Genomic DNA, 22649 nt, shown 5'->3' with positions numbered 1-22649 from the left:
ATCATGTGTTTAAAGATTTAAATGTGGGCTACCACCTCTATAGATTTTAATCACGGATACCCTAGAAAAGGCAGTTTATTTTGATGCTTAGTTTCTACAGGTTACTCATACAAGTACATCCTTTTTTAAAAAAAGTAATACTTACGTTTTAATTCCCTAGTTCAGTTAGAGGCATTTGCCTTAATCATTTGTGAATATTAGAGTTCATCACTTCTCTGTGATTCTCATTGGCCTAAAAAAAATTTTTTTAGTCAATACCTATGTAATTAACTGACTATTCCATATATCCTCTAGAATTAAATACAGCAGATTATTTTCTAACAATCTTTACATAATTTGGCTAGATTATTGGCTGAATTCAGAAACTAGCCTTCATCTTAATTCCTGTGCTGGAACTCAATTCCTAAATGGAAATTGATAAAAAATTATCACCTTAGCCTGCTGCCTATGTAGAACAGGGAGTAAAACTAGTTGCTTTAGTAGTTTAGTCAGTGTAAACTTCTGAGGGTTTTGCATCTGGAAATGTATTGGGCTTTTGTAGCTTTGAACATTGCTACATACCTGCTGCCAAGAGCCAGAATGAAAAAAGCCCTTACTTTTAATAAACCATTCTATTTCTCATTGTGTATGGTATTGCCTGGAAGCAAAGTTAGAAGAGCATGTTTGCAGATATATCTTTTGCAGTGTCAGAAACACTTGTTGCCCACTGCTGGCTGCTCCAGAGTGGGCACTATAGCTGCATCCAAGTTCACAAAGAGGGCTGAAGAGCTGGAGTCTCCCCAGCCCCAGTCCCCAGCTTGCACCACAGGCATATCCAGCCTTTCTTGCATTATGGCGCTGTACGAGAGGAAAGCACCTATTGGATACACTCTGGTGAAGTGCCAGCTGCTCTCTATTAAGAAGAGATGGCCTGGCTTTAAGAAAGCACCTATGATGTTACAGAAAACAGAGATCTTTAAGGCCTAATGGACAGAACCAAAGTCTGTTGGTGCTTTGGAGAATGTCCCTTGAAGTGCCTAGAGAACATTAGTAATGATGGCTGCCTCTCTGTATCAAGGAGTGAGCTCCCAGTAGTGGCTCATGGTGAAAAGACAGATTCGACTCTCGGGAGTTGTACTGTGTATTGCAAGTGGGTGTATTTCTGACCCCCACCTCTCAGTCAGCCCTGAGTAAACACACTTGAGGGCCCTGGCTTTTCTTACTGAAACGTTAGCAGAAATATTCCTTTTATTGTCCTTTCCTGAAGAGGTGAAATACATATTCTGCAGAGGGATCCTTCTGACCACCTGCTGATGCACCTAACAGTCATTCTGCACTGATGTGTGTGAAATAATGCTAAAGCTATGAAGAAGCTATTGCCGAACTGTGGCACATAATTTTAAGAAGCAGGAAGTGCTTCTGAAGGAAGCTGTAGGCACCTTTGTTTGTTACAATTAATAACAATACAAAACCACTTCTTGTTGGACAGGTGCATGTCTACAGTAATTTACCTTCCCTGTAGTAAATTTGTAAAAAGCCTGCCCCAGGTAAGTGAAATCCATAGTTTGTATCTGCAGCCAGACAATCATTTGTCAGTACATAATAACCATAGTTACCTTCCTTGCATTCCTAAAGAGTCTTACTATTCGTTCAGTAAGATCAATGGTTGTCATGGTGTAGGACTTTAATTTTAGAGTAGATGCTTATTCCATTTGCAAACTTGTTAACTTTGTTTTAAGAATATGACCTACACATATATAAACGCTGAGGTTCCCTGACTGTTTCTACCAGTGCAGGTGTATTTGCATATGAAGGTACTTTATATCTGTTTTTATGTACATTTTCGCAGCTGAATCGCAGCGACAGCGACAGCTCCACTCTAGCCAAGAAGTCTCTCTTTGTGAGAAACGCCACAGAACGACGGAGCCTGAGAGTTAAACGGGTAAGTGCTATGTTACCTGGACATGGTTTACCTGGACAAAATGAAGTATGGGGACATAGGGAATGCCAAATGACATAAAGGATACACTTTATTTCAAGTATTTCAGTGAAAGCAACAGAAGTACCACAATTCTGTCCTGTAGTTTCATGTTAAAATAGCAACATAGTGGTCTCAGTCCAATGTCATCTCCCCTCCAACAAAGCCTGTGTTGTTTTAGTCGTGACAAGCAGCAGCAGCAGTCGTGACCAGCAGCAAGACACTGATGCTCAGCCTCATGGCATTTCTTGTTGAATTTGAGCTTATTTTTGAACTTGACTTACTGTCAAAGGGATCTGGGTTAAAGAACATGAGTATTGTGAAGTGACACAAGGTGGCCTATGCAGCACATAAGTCAACCAGCAACGTACATCTTGAGCATATTTTGGTTAAGATTTCAAAGATTTAGATGTCCTTTTAAAGGGAATTTACTCTCCACCAAAATACTCGAGTCGCAAAAGGATTGAAGAATAAGAGAGTAAGATTCTCTTGCATGAAATTAATTCTTACATGAATTTAGAGAGTTATATTTTAATCTTAATTGTAGTCTTAATAGAAAAATAGTCCTTTGGAAGCCTTGATACCAAGTAGCAGGATACATTTTGCATAAGAAAGAAAAGTCTGGGATACTGAATAGTCTGAGATGGCTTCTCCTGCCTGACTTACTCATGTGAAAAGACACTGTGAAATGACAGTAAATAATGTGAAATATGCTGAAGAAGTGCATATTTACAGAGTTTGTAACATGTGTTTAGTTAGGCCTTGAAAAAGCAAATATTTACAAAAATAAATAATGTAGTTGAAATCCGTGGGGAGTTCTGTGTAGTGTTGTGCCTTCCAGCAGTGTCATCCTAGGGATCAGAATGGGTTTTTTGTTTTTAGCCTGTAAATACATCATTGTGCACTTGGTTGGAGCATTTATTTTTAGTGAGTGACTAAAAAAAAAAAATTCCAGGATAGGTGAATTTTTTGACTTCAGAGGAAGTGACTGGTAAACCCCTCCTCCCCCAAAATATTTAAGCTTTTCTACCTGCAGTATGTCAAACTCTCCACCAGCCTCTAGGTATGAATTTTTACTGTTCTGTCTCCCGAATGGCTCAGCCCGTTTGCCAGCTGATCATGCGCAGAGCTGCGCAGGAGTGCCCTGGCCGCACCTCCCTGGACTTGGAGCTGGACCTCCAGGCGTCACGCACAAGACACAACCGTCTGAACGATGAACTCCAGGCCTTGAGGGACCTTAAACAAAAGCTCGAGGAAATGAAAGGTAGAGGAGAGGCAGACCTTCCTCTGTGTGTGCTAGAGGATGAACGTTTCCAGAAACTCTTGAAACAGGCTGAAAAACAGGTATGAGCAGCATTCACATGTGTGAGTAAATATGTCCCTACCTTTGCTATAAATTTGTTAAAGAAGTTGGTCAATGATGTTAAAAGATTTTTACAGAAGCTCATAATTACATCTCTGAATTACATAGTGTCAACTGTTTCTTTATTGATCAATACTACAACATTAAGCATAGAATTTGAGGTAACATTTTCCTAGTACCCTCTAAATACTTTGATAAGTCACATTAGACATTCTATTAATTTAGAGTAATAGTTATGGTTGGTGTAATAAAATAGCATTTACTTAAAAGTTAGTTTAGAATTCTCACATCCCAGCCATGCTTTTACAGACTTGAATGTGCTTTCTGTCCCTCAGCATTGACTGCTTCGCAGTCTGCACAGAACTTGTAGCCAAAAGATTCTCATAGAAGAATAACAGGTAGAAGGAGCAATTACCACTGCTTAGAGTGGTAGGGGCATGGGAAAAAGGCAGTGGCTTATTTCTTCATGCAGGATATTTGTTCTAGTTTTGGCAAAGGAAAGCCAAATTCTGTTCTCTATGTGATGGTCTCAAATGGTTCTAGTATATATGCACTGCCATAAGGTAGTGGGATGCCCCCTTGTGATTAAAAGACAAGAAACAGGATAGAAGAATGAGATGCAACAGTGAGAAGTCAGGATATGGAAAATTCCAACAAGATACATTAATAAGTTACATGTTGTGGAGTTTCTATTATGTTTTTGGGAGGTTGTTTGGTTTTTTAAATCTTTAGGGAGATCATCATCTGGAGTAGGGCCCTGGAGAGGTTATTGGGGGAGTTAAAAACCCAGCCAAGTAAAAAAAGCAAAACATACCCACCCAACCTGCACAGTTGGAGGTTTTCTAAACCTAACTGGTCAAGACCCTGACTACTCATCTCTGGCATCACCTACTGAGAGGAGGAGGTTGGAGCAGACACCTTCTGGAGCCCCCTTCCCATCCAATGTACATCAGTCAATGTACATCAGTTTTCAATGAGGGGAGGCTCTGAGTGACAGCCAGGCGGGATCTGTGCTCCTTAGCTCTTTATGATTGATTGAGACTCGTGTTTTGATATACCAGGTTATGCAGAGTAGTAAAGAAGGCAAGTTTTAACAAGGTGCAGAGGCCCTTCTCATACATAAGCAGTAGATGTTGGCTTTGTTGTTTGGGTTTTTTTAAAGCTAAATGTCAGTAAATAGCCTTGAGTAGACGAGGAAAGGATGATCCTAATATTTACATTTACAAAGCTGAGCTCTGAATTAAATTAAGAATGAGATACTCCACATATAAGCGACAAAAACATCACAGGATCAGCAGATGTCAAAAGGCAAGTAAGACAGGAATTGCTAAGAAAAATACCTGGAACAAAACATATCATTGTTTTAAGATCTGAATAATAATATGCCTGCATTGACAGAGAACCCCTTAAAACATGGGAAGGCTGGACAGAGCAACGCAGATCCAACCAATATGGTTAACATACGTTCTCTGTTTATTCTGTCTGAAATGGCAGGTTTTATACACCTCAGTATAGTTTACAGTTACAGGTACTCTCATTGGTATACAGCATAAGATAAATGCAAACAAACATTGTTTACCTTATTCTTAAGGTGGCTAAAATGATCACACTACAAACTGTACTTACTGACACCTAGAAAACTCACTTGTGCATACCTTAACATAATTTCTAACTGCACCACAGGCTTCACAGGCCTGAATCTGGGGCCCAGGCTGGGGTAGCTCAAACCTTACTCCAAATATAAATCATGTCCTCGCTCTCTAAGAAATTCTGCTACATGCCTGTACCATACACATAGTTCATTTTTGGTTTCCCTTTTCAAAGTGGATGATAAAACTACAGAGGGTCAACAAGGATAGTCAAGGGAGGGAACAACTTCCATGTTACGAACAGCTAAGTAGCTACAACTGAAGTCCATACAACCATGAGTGAGGTGGAAGAAAACAATTAATCATGGCCTTGTATTCTCCAAGAAGTAGAAAATTGAACAGATGGCAGGTTAAATGCAAGCAAACATAGCATGACATTCAGTAAAAATGTTTTCAGTGAAACATTGAGTGCTGCAAGTTAGCTAAGGTTCAAAAACTAAGAATTTATTGATTTTCTAAATTCATGGTAGAAAAATGCACGTAATGACACCACATATTTCAATAAGTCCTTGACATTAAGAAATATAACTTTCTCCCAGCATGTTCTCCCAATTCTACATTTATGTCCTGTTGTGTCTTCTGGTCCCTCTTTTGGCATCTGCTGTTGGCTATAGTTAGTGGAGTACTAAAATGACTATAAAACACTATCAGAGTTTAGGGTGAACATTGATAAGTGTTCTGAAAAACGCTGGGCAAAATGGGAAAAGATAGTGTAGAGTTTGAACTTAGTGTAAAGTAACTGTGTTGGTTTTTACCATATGAATTCATTATGTGAATTTGATCTAAATTTTAACCCATAAAAATAGCGGCTTAAAGGAAAGAACCATAGCTAAATTTATGTAGAAGTACATAGTTTATATGTAATGCTGGATTCAGGATAGAAATTATAATTTCTGAGTCTTTAATTTAAAAATACTCTCATTCTAAAGCTGTTCTCTCTAGAACAGAGTATGCCTCTGCAACATTTCATATTAAGAATCCTTTGGATTTGTGCTTTATTTCAGCTGACTCTTCCAAGGCAGGAGATAGGTTTGGCACATTTTTGTATGGCTGATGTCAGTGATCAACACCATTACACACACTCTGGTGAGGAATAAGGGTAATAATACACATTCCTAAAATATATGCAGGCAGTAGCACAGCATTTAAGTCTTCCATCCCAGGGTAAAAGTCAGAACAATGATCACAGTCATCCACCTCTTTGAAGAGTGCTTACAAAGTTTCTTGAAATATTTCTACCCTTAAAATCATTGCAGCCTTCCCCTGCAGAGCAAAACAACCCTGAGAGTGCTGTACTATGTTGTCAGTGTTTCCCCTTGGGTTAGCAAAACACAGCAGCCTAGAGAACATTGTCATAGATTATTTTTTAGATCCTGCAGGCATTATAATGGCACAGACTAATGCAGCAGCTGGAAATGCCAGAGAAATAGAGAGAGTCTCAAATGAAAAATGAAACCACAGATGTGGGGGGTGTTGAAAATCAGTGGCTGCTTGGTAGCACGCAGTTACTCTGCTTGAAGCCAAATCCACAGACTCCATACCTTCCCTCCCATTCCTTCCACACCTTCCTAAGTGCAGCAAGTATGTAATGCCCACTAGTAGCTGCAGATCAGAAAACAGGGATAATTCTGTGCACCAGAAGCATTTTCTCATTTAGATTGGTTGTTCGTGAGAAATCACGCAGTATTTCAAAGTTTGAGTCTTAAATCCTCAAACAAGTAAGTTTTCAGACACCTAGTGTCCTCTGCAGTACTACTGCTGTTTATATCCAGAAAAGATTCCTGTAAATATATTCTTTATTTCTTTTTAGTACATCATTTATGTTGAGATAATATGTAATTATGTCATTTATACCAATAAGTATGTCCTTGTCCCAGTGATTTGGTGTTCAGCACAGTTAGTTTTTCTTTGGATTCAGTTTTTTCTGTACAAAACCCACAGAAGAACAAGACAGGAAATAATGTTTCAGCTCTAATTTTGATAGTGTTTCTTCTTTGTCACCTTAAACTTAAGATAAGCCCAGATAAGAGAGATTCCTATCTGACATTTATATTTGCTAGATAAGTGTAATGAATGAGTGTTCCAAGGTTGCTTAAAGAATCTGAGATCATAGTGTTGCAGGGTGGGGGGGCTACATCACCACAGAATGTGCCAGATTTTGGGACTTATTGAATGTGTGGCCATTGTGTTAGTGTGATTTTCTGTATTTTCTATAAAGCAGTCAAGAAACACGATGTAAATATAAGCCTGGTCATGTACATAGCTTCTCATATGCATATTCCTAGAGACATTGGGCTGAAATCCAGGTTTCTCTTAGAGTATCCTGAAAAAAATAAATGGATTCAAAAATGGAAAAGGGATACGTGGTAATAGAGAGTAGGAAAACAAGTCATCTGTGCATTTAAACCTGAAATGCAGTAATCACAAGAATCTCATGTATAGTTAGGGAAAGGATAAAATTAGAATATTTTGAAATATTGTATGTTTAGTGCTTTGATGATAAATATTAATTAGGGGATTATATTAATATGGCCAGCAACATACATAAGATTAATTAAAACATTATGAATTGTAGATTGTAAATTTATGTTCACTAACTAATAAAGAAAACAATATTTATAGATTAACTTCATTCAAAAATCATGGCTATTTTGGAGTTGGGGACTGAAGAAGTTAACAGCAGTACAAGCTGACTGGATTTTGAGTGAGTTTTTGAAAGGGTGGTGCTCTTTCATGTAAAACACTTTCATACAGAAACCAGTGTGTTTCAACAGACAGAGTGTACCACTATCCTGCTGTGAGCAGCTTTCTTATAACTACCCAGTATGAAACTGATAGTATGGACTAGCTCTTTTGAATTAGTTGGGTTTGTTGTTTAGGATCTACTGGGTTGAATTCAGAACTGGGATGTGAACTTCTAAGTCACAAACTAGCCCTGAAGATTGGTGTTTCAGGCTTACAAATGTATTTTAATTTGAGGTAATGAACAGCATTTTCAAATCTCTAAAAAATCAAAAATTAAACTCTCTGCAGCTTTATAGTTGTTGAAGAATGTGAACTGCTTCTATTGAATTTTGATGGCTGACAAAATTCAAAATACTATAAATAACATTTGTCTGACAGCTTCTACAGTCTAGAAATAAAAACACTACTCACACCGTGCATCCCACATGTGATGTGGGCGACAATGCCTTTGTTACAGAACTCACCTGTGTATGAATGGGGGTCATTTATCTAAGAATTTCAGGTGACTGCCCACCTAAAAGGAGTTACTGTTCAAATTATTGGATATTCAGAAATCCTTGATAAGGTTTTTAAAGCCAAAGCACAGCTATTAATGGCAGTCTTGTTGCTGAAATGGTGGATGGCAGAGCTGCAGCTGTCCTGTTGATGCTTAGTAAAGACATAAGTAATAGAGCCAGCAATTTCTGAGGTACAGAAATTCAGTAACTTACTGTGGGGTGTGTAGCTGCTCAACACTCTTCACAGAAGACCTTTGATCTTTTGTTACCACTGGTGTTCTGTTCACTTGTTTATACCTGCACAATGCAAATGGAAGGAGTGAATCTCATGTGCAAAATAGGTGCAATGTCATGAATAAAGGCACAAAAGTTCGTGTTCCTTGCTAACATGGTCAACAAAACCTGAAGGTGTATTTTGAGAGCACACCTTCCTGATTTTATTCTGTCCATCACTTTAGAGTAGGTATAGGCAACTTTCCTGAGAGCTTTCATCAGGAAATAAAAGTATTTTATATGGGAAGAGAGTCAGTGGCTCACAGTTCCAAAAAGATACTTGGATAGACAATGTCTGTTTGTACAAATTTAGGTATTGTCTGACTACAGCCCTAAGAATTATTAGCATTTACAAAACCTAGTATGCCACCTGTGATGGCATGGAATTTGCTCTATTTATTTTTTTTTTTTAGGAAAAGCCCCATTAGCTTATTTCGTGGCCATGGCTTAGGCTTGTGATGTCAGTTTTTTATCTTGCTGACCTTTTATATAGAAATTATCATAGATTCATTTAGGCTGGAAAGGACCTTTAATATAATTGAGCCCAACAGTAAACCTGACACTACCGAGTGTCTTCCTTGACACAGATACATCTCTCACTTCTTTGAAATGAATAGTTGTTCATTATCAGCAAAATACAGTTGTTTTTCTTGATACAGGCTGAACAGTCAAAAGAAGAGCAGAAGCAAGGTTTAACTGCTGAGAAATTGATGAGGAAAGCTTCTAAGGATGTGTGCCGGCTACGGGAGCAGAGCCAGAAAGTGCCACTGCAGGTGCAGTCATTCAGGTATGGCCTGTTCTGCTTAGTATTAGTAAGAAGTCCATATAGCTTTGACTTGCCAGAAACATCACAGATTTCTAACATGTCTCTAAGTTGGAGTTTCAGAGGGCCAAGCCTCGGTGACCTGCTGACATTGCAGGTCAGAGGGTGGTGAAGAAGCTGAGTGTCAGACCCCTGTGAGACATCTCCTGCAGGCAGGCATGTGTGCGCCTCTTGCTGCAGCTCACCTCACCCACGGCAGGTTGACAGTGGGCTTTTTAAGTCATGGGAGCTCTTACAGTGATGGCAACGGCCTGCAACTAATCACCACTCAGGGAGAAGTAGGATAGGATACAGCTCATCAGGAAACTCATTAACCACTCCTTGTGCCTTGCTCAAGACTTGGTATTGAAAGATCTTGAATCCCTTCTCTGTTTTGTCTCCCTTTTTCTTTTGGTTGTGAAGCAACCGATTACTTGAAGCAATTAATGAAGTGTTCTTGCTTAGCATAAGCCAGAATGAACACTATTTTTCTTAAACCTTAATTCTGAATTCCTAAAAGATTGGCCAGTAAGTGGCAGGGCTTGCAGCCTGAAGGCCACACTTCTATGTAAAAATAAATATACATCTATTGCTTGAAAATTACAGTGCTTGCTCCTGCACATAGAAACAGTACTTCGAGTTTATTTGTTTTGTTTTGTCAGTTAATACACGTTTTAAAGTTTGAATTTTGGATTTCTTTATAGGAAATTTAAGTCAGCTACAAATAAATACGAGAGGGTGGGGTTTTTTTAACCATCTTTTGTGAGCAGTTGGAATTATCCATAAGCAGGTGAAGCAGCATGTATTGCAAACCACAGCTGTAAGTGATGCAGAATTAAAGCGAGAGAGAGGAAAGGGGTTCCTCAGCTAAGATGTGTTACAGCTGAATTATTGATCTTCAGTTTGAAATGCAGAGCATCCTGAAGATTTCACTTTTTGTGCATGTCTTGAGAAAGGGTTTTGGTTGGTTCTGGTCATTTAACAGTCATCACAGACAGACTACTGCCTAAATCTACAGGAATATGTAATACTGCCTAAACTCCCATTTTCCTGCAAGAAGGGTATCAAAAAGCTCCATTTTCCTTTATTTTCTAGTCACCACACAACTAGGAAGAGAAAGCCAGTTTAGGTTGATTTTGCTCTGAGCTACTGTTTTTCATGGGAACTCAAGCTTCACCAGTGGAAAACATGGTTTAGTCTTCTGGATAAATACTTACCTCTGGAGGCTGAATTGTACATGCCCTGCTAGTTGGACTTGTTACAGGGCTGTGGCCTCAGACTAATCACAGAGGGACATTTTTAAAGCTCTCAAGAAGAATGACTCTTCTGAGCTTTTACTTTTAAGCCCCAAATAATTCTCTTCTGCTTTCTAGCCTGCTGCTAGGCAAGCCTGTGTAAACTTGTTATGCTTCAATAATGTCTCAGTTCGTAGGTGACAGAAATAGTAACAGCACAGGGACAGCAGCTGGAGAATGGGTTGACAATTCTGCTTCTCTGAGTCTTGCCCAGACATGAGTATTCCCGCCTTTCCTTTTTCCTATGTCAGGATAAAATGATTTATTTTTCCCTCTCATCCCCCTACTAAAAATACCATCATTGGAAATTCAGCGACTGGAACAATATTTCAGGCTTATCATTGCAGTTATTAATGAAATACTGGTATTTCTTTTTCAAAATTTGAATTGCTTTTTACATAAATCTGCATAAGAAGGTAATTGTGTCAGAATGCCACATTTGTTATAAATAAATTTTCTGCCTATTTTCCAAACCTGTGTTTTAAAGAACTATGCTCTAATATTAGCAACTCTACAGCAGGTGACGTTGGAGTCACCCAACAAATGGTAAAAAAAATCCCTTGTTTTCTTTTCTAATTTCAGGGAGAAAATAGCATACTTCACAAGAGCAAAGATCAGTATACCAGCCCTTCCAGCGGATGATGTATAATTATGCATTTTCATTGAAGTGTTTTTCTACTTGTTCATCTCTTTTCAGATGAGCTTTGTAGTTCCAGTGATGTGCTTTCAAAGATCTTCTATTTTACATTCACTATTGATATGTTTATTTGTAAAATATAGTAAACTGAATTGTTGTAAGCATAAAAAATGGCAAAACCTCCCTAAGAAACAGAAAACCAAAGTAGATTAATTTTGGTATACTGATGCTGATTTTGTACAGTTTGTGTGTATTGCATCTGTGTTTTTATTTTGTAAAGATGGAACAAAGGAACAAAGGCTGTTCTAAGCATCTATCCTGTTGAACTGCACTGTGTTGAAAGAAAATTATGTTCAACAGACAGTGTTTATCTTTTCACTATTTTCATGTGAGCAGACTGTGAAAATGGCTGTTCTGCCATGCAGTACTTTTGTATAAGAGTGTAACTTTTATAGTTTAAAGTTAACCACGAGTATAAGCTCCTTTCCAAAACATCCAGGCTGCCTCACAACAGCTGCTGATTAGATTAATCACCCACAATGTAATTTTGTTTCTGAAAATAAATTTCTTCTGGTTTTGTTTTTTAATACTTTGTAGGAAGATATGGAGTTCAGAGTTTAGTTTTGTGAATGTACAGTACTTTAACCTGCACTAAAAGGTTTCTTGCATCTGCGGGAGAGTGAGAAAGTCAAGGCAGACAAGTAACCCTAAAAACTTACTTTAATACTACCAAAAGGGGCAGCTGCTTTCTGAACAAGATGAATCAAATTCCAAATACCAACACTGAAATTGAAATAGTTATACTCACTATGCTCTTAAAACAGAGTTTTTCTCTGTTAATTGTTTGTCCTAGGGGCTATCTGATTGCCAGCTAGGAATACAGATTTGTGTTGTGCTAGGTTTACAGATCTGAAGATGCTTCAATAAAGTATTTATACCAGAAAAAAATCTCTCACATACTGAAACTCAGATATCAGAAGTCCTATTAGTAAGGTAAACCCTTTCTGAAAAGGAGGAGCTTCTTACTAGAAGTCTGCACAAATTTCAGTACAAGAAATACCAATTTTTAAAATAAACAACTGACCCTGTATGCAGTTGGGGATGCACAGGTTTAATGAAGAGATGTGAATGGCTTGTTTCAAATGTCTTACTTGCTTCTTCCTAGCAGGCTGCTTCATCAGAAGGCAACTCAAATGCCTTCTGTTAGAAGTTCAGAACATTGGATGTAAATGTTCAAGCAGTCCCATCGTGGTAAAGCAATTGGGGTCATCTTCTGTAGGTACTGTGTAAGTAGGTGGATATTGCAGAGAACAGAATAATTTCATTTTCTACTTAGTATGTTCCACTCAGATGTATTTCATTCACTGGCTACAGTTTTCTTCCCCAAGCAACAAGCCACATTGCATGGACTTCGCCTTTCAGAAATGCTATAATTACTTGTTGAGCAAATGGAAACAATATAACCACATAATGGCAGCAGTTGTCTTAGATTCAAAGTGACAATTCTGTAATGACAGGTCTCTGTAACACCTAAGGGTTTTCTTATGCACAAATACATCAGTTCACTGAAATATAAAGCCAAACATGCTACTCTGAGCAAGATGACTGATCAAACATCCTTTATGAATGCCCCATTTGTTTTTTGTGTCTTGGGTTTGAGATAACATTCATGTTTGAAAGGTCAATTTAAAAAAATCTGGAATTATTTAATGTAGAGGGGAAATGAAGGTTGACTGTTTCAGCTTCTCAATTTGATTATATAAGGTGTTTGTAGAATGTTTAGAAGTCTACTTTATGATTTTTCTTTTATTTATTTACAGTCTTATTTATGTTCTGTTTAATATAGTTCAGTTCTGGCCATAAAAATATTTGTCATTAAGGATGCTATTGTGAAAAATACTTAGAGGTGTTTAAATTCTTGCCCAGGTAGCTGGTTTTTCTCAAATGTTGAATAACTTTTTTTTTTTTTTTTAAAAAGTATTATTGTCTGATTTGTAAGCTTAAGGTGAAGTCAAAACTTAAGTATTGCTGGCTTCAGCTTACAAAACTCCTTTAAAAATGAGAGACTTACACTTATTTACACTCTTCATTTTCCAGATTGGTAAAGTTGAACATATTTATAGGCAGCTTCTAATAATTCTGGGTTTGGAATTTGGGTTTTTTTAACTAATTCAGCATGTTACACTTGAAACACTCAATAGAATAAGCTACAATAATACATACAAATAAACTCCCATCAGTTTGAAGTGATAAATATTACTCTTGAAGTGAAATTTACCCTGCATGGCAGGGTATAACAAATGTAATTAGTTCTATTGCCAGGTACCAATGTCACTGCAGTTGCATATATCAAATTGTAAATATTACTGGTACAAGAATATTTAGCCAAATGAGCAAAGATTAGCAGAAATTGTAATAGAACATAAATCAAATAATTTTAAGATTATTTTTCTTTTTACTATTGCTATGTTTATACTGTATTAAATATCAAATGCTCAGGACTGAACTAAATATTTAATCAGGTTATATTCTGAATGTGTTTCTGTTGTAATTTTGTCTGTAAGAGTATGCAAGTACATTACATAGATTAACTTGTCTCTGCACTTTTCATGTGTTTCAGTGATTGGAAAATACATTTTTTTTAACAAAGCTCTTTTCCAGACCAGTGTTTTTATTTAATTCTTTTATTGCTTTTCTATCTCTTTATATGGTCTTCACAGAAACAGATGGCTGCTACAGCTTTCCCAATGTAAAATCATGGCAATATATAGAAAGTTCACAAAAATCACTGACAGCTCTAAGGATAAGTTATATGGAAATTAATTCATGTTCTTGAAGTTAGTTCTTCACATTCATGAAGTAAAAACTGAACCAGCAATAAACACAGTTGAGTCTCCTCCAGGCAGCAGCTCATCATTGCCCAGAAATGCTGGCTTTCCTTAGAGAGAGAGGTTAGGCAGGGATGGAGGTGGGCGACAATGCATTCTCTCTCTCTCTCTCACCATAGAGAATCTTGCATTATGTTACATAATGTCTGAGAACATTTAGTTTACTGTAAATGATACAGGCCCAGCAAACTTCATTCAAGGTTTTTGTAATGCATGGTGAACTAGTACTACAAACTCTTTCAGACTTCAACTAATATTCTTTTGTAAAAAATGCATTGTCTAAAGCAGCCCCCATAGGAGTTCTGCCATTTAAAATATGGTCAAGTCTCCATGCAGGCCTAGAGAGTAAAAATTTTATACTCACTCCCCAAATCATACCACAAAACCAGAATTTGCCATTGATCAGACTTGGGAGAAATACAGTGGTGGCTTAGATTGCCATAGCTCATCAAGTAATTAAAAGTACATAAAAGTGGAAGTAGTGATTTAAGGAACTACTCGGTAAGAAGGAATCCCACCCCCCTCTCGTAAACAGTAACCTGTTTGTTCAGCAGGTCTTTTCTCTTACTGTAATGCAAATAACAAGTCAGAAAACCTGATACTTGCCCTTTTTAAAGTCTTCCATTTCCAATTTCCAGATGCTGATGGGCATCTTGTTATAGCTGCCATTGCACACTGCTCTCATAAGTGATGGTCAGATGATAAGCAGATTGTGGAGAGGAGTAGAGATCCCCCTAGAATTAGAAAAAATCCACCAAACCGAGCACTGAACAGTGCGTCCCCTATTTCCTATTGGGGCAGAATCTCTGGGATGCCATTATTCCAAATCTCCTGGATTACAGTGTAAGCAAGGGACAGAGTATCCAGACATCATCTGAAGTATTCCTCCGAGAAGTAACAGCTTTTTATGTCTTCTGCACTCCATCTTCAGGCAGTCCAAACCAGGACCAGAGATCACAAGGCTCTGAACTCCTCATCCATTTTATGTAGCTACTAAAATCATGGAAATCTTGAATTCCAGGAAAGAATAAAAGTCTGTGTTCCTACATCATTTGCCAGAGTCTCGTGCTCCAAAGCTCTGGTGCATTTATGTCTAGGTTGAGATTTTTCCAGCCTGGTAAGTAGTTACAGGTACCAGTTAAAATCCTTCCTAGCACAGACAACAGAAATACAGCTAACAGTAGCCTGTGTCTATTTGCCAAGTTGATTTTTTGCAGTCACAGAAGCACCAAACCATTGGTTTTTGCAGGCACTGTTCAGTCATTTGTTATACTATGTCATACATAAGCACAAGTTAAAACAATGCTCTATGAAGCATGAAATACTTCCCCCCTCCCTCCTGCTTTGTGTTGCCTGGTTCCATGTGCAGTGTCTGGGGGACTGGGAGGTGGTATGCTAAAGCAGTAGCAAAATGGCATGGCCATGGTAGAGCTCACTTTTCATTAGTTTTTGGTTTTTTGAAGAAAAACATACTTTGTTTTCCATCAATCAACTAAAGCTTTACAGCAGTTTTGCTGATTTTGGCATCTCACAGTTTAAGTTCTAATACCACATGGATGCACTTCCACTTAGAGGAAATGATACTGTCTACTTTGGGGCCAGTTACATGTCATATGTTTATTGTCAACTATAGAGCAACATGTTCCAAACATGAGTGAATGGAATTTAAGGGACCTTAGAGAGGATGCATAATGACTCAAGACCTGTGTCAGAGGAAGATAGCTACACTGGTTTATAAAGCAGCATTTCTCAGCCTATTTTTGGTGCATAAAGTAAGCAGGTGCCAGAAATACTTAGAATAACTTGTATGGGCAATTTAATGTGGCAGACTGGAAAAACACAGCTTGCTGGGTTTAAGCACCCACACCATCACCCCCCACACATAAAAGGACAGTTGCAAAGCTGCCTACAATTTCAGAAACCTACTATTTCCAAATACACAGAAAAACCATTCTATGCAATGCAAGTATTCAGACTGTTTAGGATTGGAAATGTCCTCTAAGTCCATATGTCACTGCATCAATCAAGAGGAAAATTGCAACAAGGAGACAAACTTTGGGGCTTATTTCATTGATTACATAAAAAAGGAAGCACATTTTGGTTAAAATCCAAGCTGTAAGAGAACATGCATATTCATTTTCAGGATTTTACAGTGCATTTAAGAAAGCAAAAGCACCTTTTCTGTGCAGTCTGTGAACACTTCAGCATTTTGCTGCAAAACAGTTTTAAGCAGTTCCACAGGTGAAAAAACACACCACCTTTCAATACCAGTTTATGGAGAAAAGAGACAGAAATCTGGGAAATCAGCTGGATAACAAAGAGTCCTTTGAATTACTACCGGAACAAGCTTCTGGCTTGCACTAGGGTTTGGAAAAGATTGGGCAGTATTGCTGTACTGCTTAAAACCTCCCATTTTAAGGCCTTGTTTCCGTTTCCAAGCATTGACACTGATCCTGCTGTTCTGCTACTGCATAATGGACTGAAGATGGATGGACTTCAGTAGAACAGATTGTGCAATTAAGTAGGGATCCTCCTAATATAAGACAAAATCCAGCAAGCCAGCCAACAAACAGTGCTTCCCCAAAATCCCACCTGGGAACAATATCTGGTATATTCTCATCCCAAAATTCCTGGACTGTGGAGTGGGCAACCCAGGAAACTGGGACAATAGCTGTAATCCCCGATATCCAGAAGAGCATTCCTCCAAACATCAACAACCGTTTCTTTTGTTCCTGTTGTCTTTCACGAATTTTCAAACAGTCCAACCCAAATCCTGAGAGCAAAAGGCCCAAAAGCCCTGATCCATTGGAAAAAAACATCAAAATCCTAGAAATCCTGAGCTCTGGAGGCAAAGCTAGGAAAGAATCAAAGTCCTTGCATTGCATTCCGCCTTCTTCCTGGACAACACAAGCTTGCCAGAGTCCCATGGTCCAGATCTCCAGTTCATTTAGCTCCAAGTTAAGGTTTTTCCACTGGGGTAGATAGGTGGTGAGACAGGACAGGACCCATCCCAACAGAGAGACCAATATGCCACTTAATTGCATCACTGGATGATAGACTAAGGCCATTGTAAGAGCAGAGTCCTGAAAGCTTGAGGAGAAAGGTCTCCCCAGCAGTTCTGTACCAACTGCTACCTTGAAGGATGGTGGAAGCTGTGATGATTTTAGGTCTCTGCTGCCCCAAATATAAGCCCTTGCTATTAACCCTTTGCAAGCTCTGAAACACTTTTTTGTTCTTCACGAATATAAAGTTTCACATAAAGGACGAAGGACTTCACTAAACCATGAGTTAGGCTTTCCGATAAGGATTTGATCTGTTACCTTCCAATTTGCTTGGTAAAATTATATCCCAATGCCTGATGATTACAAGCCTGAGGATGAACAAAGAGGGCTCTATGACCCCTCACCCTAAAACACAACAGAAATCTTTGTGCTTCAATACGGATTAATTAGATTTTAAGTGGTGATAAAAAGGCAGCTCTGTGTGCAACAGGACTTCATTGTAATAGCTAAATTTGAGATTTCAGGGATGTAAATCAAGGCCTTGTAAAGAAAGGTAGACTGTTTGCCTATAATCTTTATTCTTAGGCTTCCTCAACATACATAATGGCTTATCTTCCACTGCCCTGTTTTATGTCCCTAGCACTGTAAAAGACGCTTTGTAAAAGATCCTTATGTTTCACATTTTCTACATTCATTTCTTTTAAAATGGGCTTTGTTTTGACTTACTCTTAAGGGGAAAAGGAGACGGGTATGGTCAAAGTACCTAGAAAATGAAATCCTAGACATCCTCTCCACCATAATGAACCCAGGCAGATCATCAGCCAGTGTAAACTTTACCTGCCCCAGGACTTCAGAAACACCACAGTAGCAGCTTACACCAGCTCAGTGTCCCCTTTCCTAAAGCCCATGTCCCAGATGGCACACAGTGTATTCACATAGTATCTAACAACATTTGGCACTCAATGCTCCCAGGGCCAGGAATGCCTAGTACACCTTCCTGATCAAAGCAAGATACCATTATGCCATTACCCCATTAGGAAACCCTGCTTTTTCCTGCTCTCATGTCAGTTAACCTTGTGCTTGTCTACAGGGTCAGAATGAGAACATCTGTTTGCTGTTTCCCTGCACACATGTAACAGCACAGCCTGTCTGGGAAGGAGCTGAGCAGCACGAACACATCCACATGAATATGACCCAGAGATGTTTTCCAGTCTTTCTTGATTTCATTTCCTAGATGTGATAATGTATTTATCCCTGTATTTTAATTCTCAGTTGCTCAAAATGGGCTATGTGATGGGAAAACATAACACTGATTTTGAAGGCTTCCAAAATCCTGAATCATTATCATGGGTATCATTAAGGGTATCATTAAGAACTGTCACTTTGAGATGATCTCTTCTTCCTCATTTTTATACCAAGTCTTAATTTCAAACCCTCATTTTTTTTCCTGTCACAAGCTGTGAAGAACCACCACCACCAACAACCAAAAAAACCCAAAAAACCAAAAAACCAAAAAACAAACAACCAAAAAAAAAAAAACCCACCAAACCAAAACACCAAAAACCAAACACACAAAAAAAACCCCCAAAAACAAAACAAAACAAAACAACAACAAAAAAACCCACCAGAAAGATGATCTATCTCCCTTTCTCTTGAGTACCAACCCATTAGTTCAACAGTTTATACTTGATCAAAAAATTTCTATGCACAAGACCAGAAATCACCAAGGACAGATATAATTGACAATACTGTGGACAAAGTGTTGCAAGCTAGCCTGTAATTTTGGCCACCCACAGGGCAAAAGAAAAATAAGACAGATCAAGCCCACATTCATTCATTCATTCATTCATTCTCCAGACTGTAGTATCATATTTGCAGTGTTGTTTCTCTCCCCTTTCTCTGTTCAGAACAGGAATGGTAGTTCTGGAAATCCTTGTGACTTTCAACAAGAATCTCCATAACACCATTTGAATAATTTTTAAGATTAACAACCACAATTTAGGAGTGATTCTGTTCCTTCAGAGACTACATGGTTATCTGACTTCAAAATCACAGTTACTGAAAGACTATTAGGGAAGCCTGTTGCATTTCTCTTGACTGTGAACACTTAATATTTTCTTCTCTGCTCTTAATTTCAACAGTCAATACAATCTGAGAGCACAATATCAGGTCTGTGAAGTCCATCCATTTTACAAAGGTTGACTACAATGGGCACAGTATACCAGCCTTTAAATTATAGCCATCAGAAGCACTGGGAGTGCTGCATTAGTAAGATCTGCCAATTAAGTTCTGCAACTTACTATTAACAATGCACTAACTTGAAGCTTTTCTTGCTCTCTTACACTATTCTGGGTAAGATTATATGCAATCCTTGTTCTTTTGGAGAGGAGAAGAAGGTTACACTTGCCTTGGGACTAGGATAGTAACAAGGTCTGAAATGCCTTTACTTGGAACTTACTGATCTTATGAAAAATCACAACTGAACTACGGACATTCTTGGGTCAGTCGCTGCCTTAGTCTTTATCTCCCTTGTCCTTCTTTCACACTTTTCCTCCCCTCACTTTTACTTTTCTCTTCACCTAAAAATGTCTCATTCTCAGAATAACTGGATTTGGTGGATTTGTTCCTACACAGAAGGTGACATGTCAGAGTTACTACAAAGCAAAAAGGGCTAGAATTGGGCTCCCATCAGTTTCTGTCCTGCTGCTCAGGGGAATTAGAAACATAAGCCCAGTATTTACTGTTACATTGCCATGACAACAAACATCTGCCAGCATCTGCACAGCCTGAAACAACAGATCATCTCAGGGGGTTTCAGCAGAGATGGCCACTCAAAGACAGCTCCCAGGTCAGCAGGGCAGGGAAGGTGCCTGCCAGGAACCTCTGCAGCCAGTGGCAGGAGGCCCATGTACAAGAGAGCTGCTCCAGGACAGCTCTGCCCTTTCTCTTTGCCCCTGCTCCCCTCGTCAGCCTCTGCAGCAAGCACTGTGCTTGTGCCACAGTGGCTTGTCAAGAAGCAAAGGAAGAGGAGGTCCAGCTATCACTGACCTATGTGCTTTCAGGTAAGGAAGGTGAGGATGGATTTAGAGGGAGTTTTGACTGGGTTTCAAGCATTCCTTTTTCCGCCTAGACTTTAAAGTCTGAGGTATGTAACCTACAGGGACACCAGCCTACAGAGGCCTATGCCAGTAAAGTAATGCCTGTGAAGAATATAGCACAGGCCATGATCAAGTTCATACAGGTTCAGTAATCCTTTTCAAGCATAGGAGATTGCATCATTCATTCAAACTAGCTCCAAGCATAATTTTGCAAATTGATTTTGACTAGACTAAAGCAGAACTGGAGTGGTCAGTGTGCATATCATTTTATGCAGTTAAGTGCATTAAATTTTTACTCCCCATAAAACCATTTTAGGCTGAACATAAGGATTCTGAATCTCACTACAAGTGATATTCTCTTTAAAAGCTACACTAACTCTTCTGGGAACCTCCAGGACCAGATATACTAATACTTTTCCCCTGAAAAGAGTAGTAGAGAATCGTTGTCTTTACACAGCTCAGCAGCCCACACAATTATCCCAATGTTTAATGGTCAGCATAAGTGGAAAGAAATACCAGGTTCAGCACTTTGGGATGTAATTAGGCAATTTAATCCCCCAAAAGCAGAATTATGAGACTGGCTCTTTCCTACATTTTCAGTTCTTTTGTAAAGCATGTTCATGTTGTAGGTTTGTTTATTCTCCTCCAGTGGTCCAAAAAGTGTGTGCATCTGTGAAGTATGATTGTCCCCAAGAGCATTGCCCAGACACTGTTGTTGTTTTGCTAATTTGAAGATAGTCCTGGAGTTCCCTGATTTTTTTTCTCATTTAAATATCAAGTATTTTCATGAATTATTCACAGGACTCTCAATTTCAGATTCCCGTCTTACAGATGTATTTGCAAAAGATGGAAATAAGATCTATCTAGTGTATAGATTTTCTATGGCAGAATCTTAGTTACAGCCAGTAAAACAGCTCCTGTCAGAAGTTGGCAAGGTAGTGTCTTCAGCATCATACTACAAGTGACTTAATGCATTCAGCTTGGCAGCCTTTTGCTTTTCACCTTATTGCTTGGAAGTCATGAGAGTTAGCATTTCCTTACCCAGCTACAAATCCATTTCTTTGTGAAGCTGGAGCATGTTTGGGTTTGCATAGCCAATATGCTCTTCAGTGAAACCACAGAAACACCAAGCAAAGAACCCATACTGCTGTCCATATTGACTTACTCTAGTCTGCATTTAAGTGAAATTTGACAAAAATTATTATTTGTATTGGTAAAACTTAAGGTTTCAGAGTGCTTCAGAGAAACATTACAGAAGTCGACTTCTCTCTGAGTATATACCTATGTGTCTCCAAATCTTGAGAGTCATAAACTTCACAAGAGAATGATAGCAGGTACCTTTTGTCCTCCTAATGATGTGGACTAATGTAAATTTTATTTATTTATTCCTGAAGCTACTATGGTGGTTCTTCTGTTGGAGTTCCTCTTAGTTTCCTTCATTGAAATTATGGTACCAAGTTAGACACAGCCTCACACAGAGCTGGAAGGGTAAATGTAATGCTCATGTAAGAAGTTCAGTTAATCAAAGTAACACAATGTCCACTAGTGCTCCCCACTCCGATGTATGAGTGGCACTTGGTGTACTTCTTCTTGAACCCTAGTGCAATCCGCAACAGCGACCTTTAATTATGGGCACTTAAGAGGTCATTGTGAAAGCAGGTAAGAGGCAATATGGAGAGGGGTATGCCAGTTATGAAGATAATGATGATTTCCCTCTTGAAAAGGGAAAAGAGAGTAACTTTAGACACACACAGTTAGCTCACAGTGTCATTACACTTCCACTAAAAACCAAACTTAATATTTAGAGGTGATGATTTCTAAGACTACATTATTTGTTTCTGTATTATATCTGAAGAGACTGCCCCCCTGCCAGTGAATGCTAGGACACTGCTAGAGCAATGTCACAAGCCCAAACAACAGACTATTTTGTGGAGAAGTTAGAGCAGAATGGGACAGTCCAGCAGAGACAAACAAAATCATCACTAAGGCCACAACACCTCTTCTGATCCCCCCCCCCCCCAGTGTAGGCAGCGAGGACACCCCAGCAGTGCAGCCCCTGCAGACACACTGCTGGTGTGCCAGGGCCAGCACAGAGACAGCCAGGCAGAGCTGGGTTGAGCACAGCAGGAGAGGGTGAGGACTCAGCACCTCCAGGAGAGCCAGGAAGGGGCCACAGAACCCTCTCAATTGGGCAAAGGGTACAGCCATCACTGCCCTGATTTCAAAGGGGCATATTCCCTGCTTTTCAGTATTGCAGGGACTGCCCAAGCCTGCACACCACCTTCCCTCTTCAAGCATTGGATGTAATTCATTAAGCAACTTCAGCAAGAGCCTGTTACACATGCAAAAGAAATGTACTTCTGTGATTGAAAGATGTTGCTAGGAGTTTCACTTCTCTAAGATCAATCAAAAGCTTGAAATAGGATGTCATGTGGAACTAATG

General features: G+C 38.9%; 2 protein-coding genes and 1 pseudogene across 3 annotated transcripts in view; 1 reads left to right on the top strand and 2 right to left on the bottom strand.

The window, feature by feature from the left end:
- The window catches only part of WWC2 (WW and C2 domain containing 2), a 94581-nt gene extending 81404 nt beyond the window's left edge, over positions 1-13177 (top strand). For both annotated transcript variants that reach the window (XM_066317557.1, XM_066317558.1), the window contains 4 exons: positions 1829-1921; positions 3059-3301; positions 9144-9271; positions 11164-13177. In XM_066317557.1, the coding sequence (XP_066173654.1) occupies positions 1829-1921; positions 3059-3301; positions 9144-9271; positions 11164-11230 (531 nt within the window). In that variant the 3' untranslated portion in view covers positions 11231-13177. The remainder of the gene's footprint in view (positions 1-1828; positions 1922-3058; positions 3302-9143; positions 9272-11163) is intronic.
- Positions 13178-14579: 1402 nt separating this feature from the next.
- On the bottom strand, positions 14580-15314 carry LOC136360826 (claudin-22-like; annotated as a pseudogene).
- A 1206-nt stretch (positions 15315-16520) lies between these two features.
- LOC136359941 (claudin-22-like) lies at positions 16521-17332 on the bottom strand. The gene has a single exon (XM_066316827.1). It carries the CDS (start codon positions 17172-17174, stop codon positions 16521-16523), a length of 654 nt encoding a protein of 217 aa, XP_066172924.1. The 5' UTR covers positions 17175-17332.
- Between the last annotated feature and the right edge of the window lie 5317 nt (positions 17333-22649).

Source organism: Sylvia atricapilla, chromosome 4, assembly GCF_009819655.1.
Source record: "Sylvia atricapilla isolate bSylAtr1 chromosome 4, bSylAtr1.pri, whole genome shotgun sequence".
Lineage (NCBI taxonomy): Eukaryota > Metazoa > Chordata > Aves > Passeriformes > Sylviidae > Sylvia > Sylvia atricapilla.
This window is presented reverse-complemented; position numbering and strand designations above follow the sequence as displayed.

What these genes read in the sequence shown, in the direction of transcription:
- LOC136359941 (XM_066316827.1), bottom strand. Translation starts at nt 17,174, where the DNA reads ATGGCCTTAGTCTATCATCCAGTGATGCAATTAAGTGGCATATTGGTC.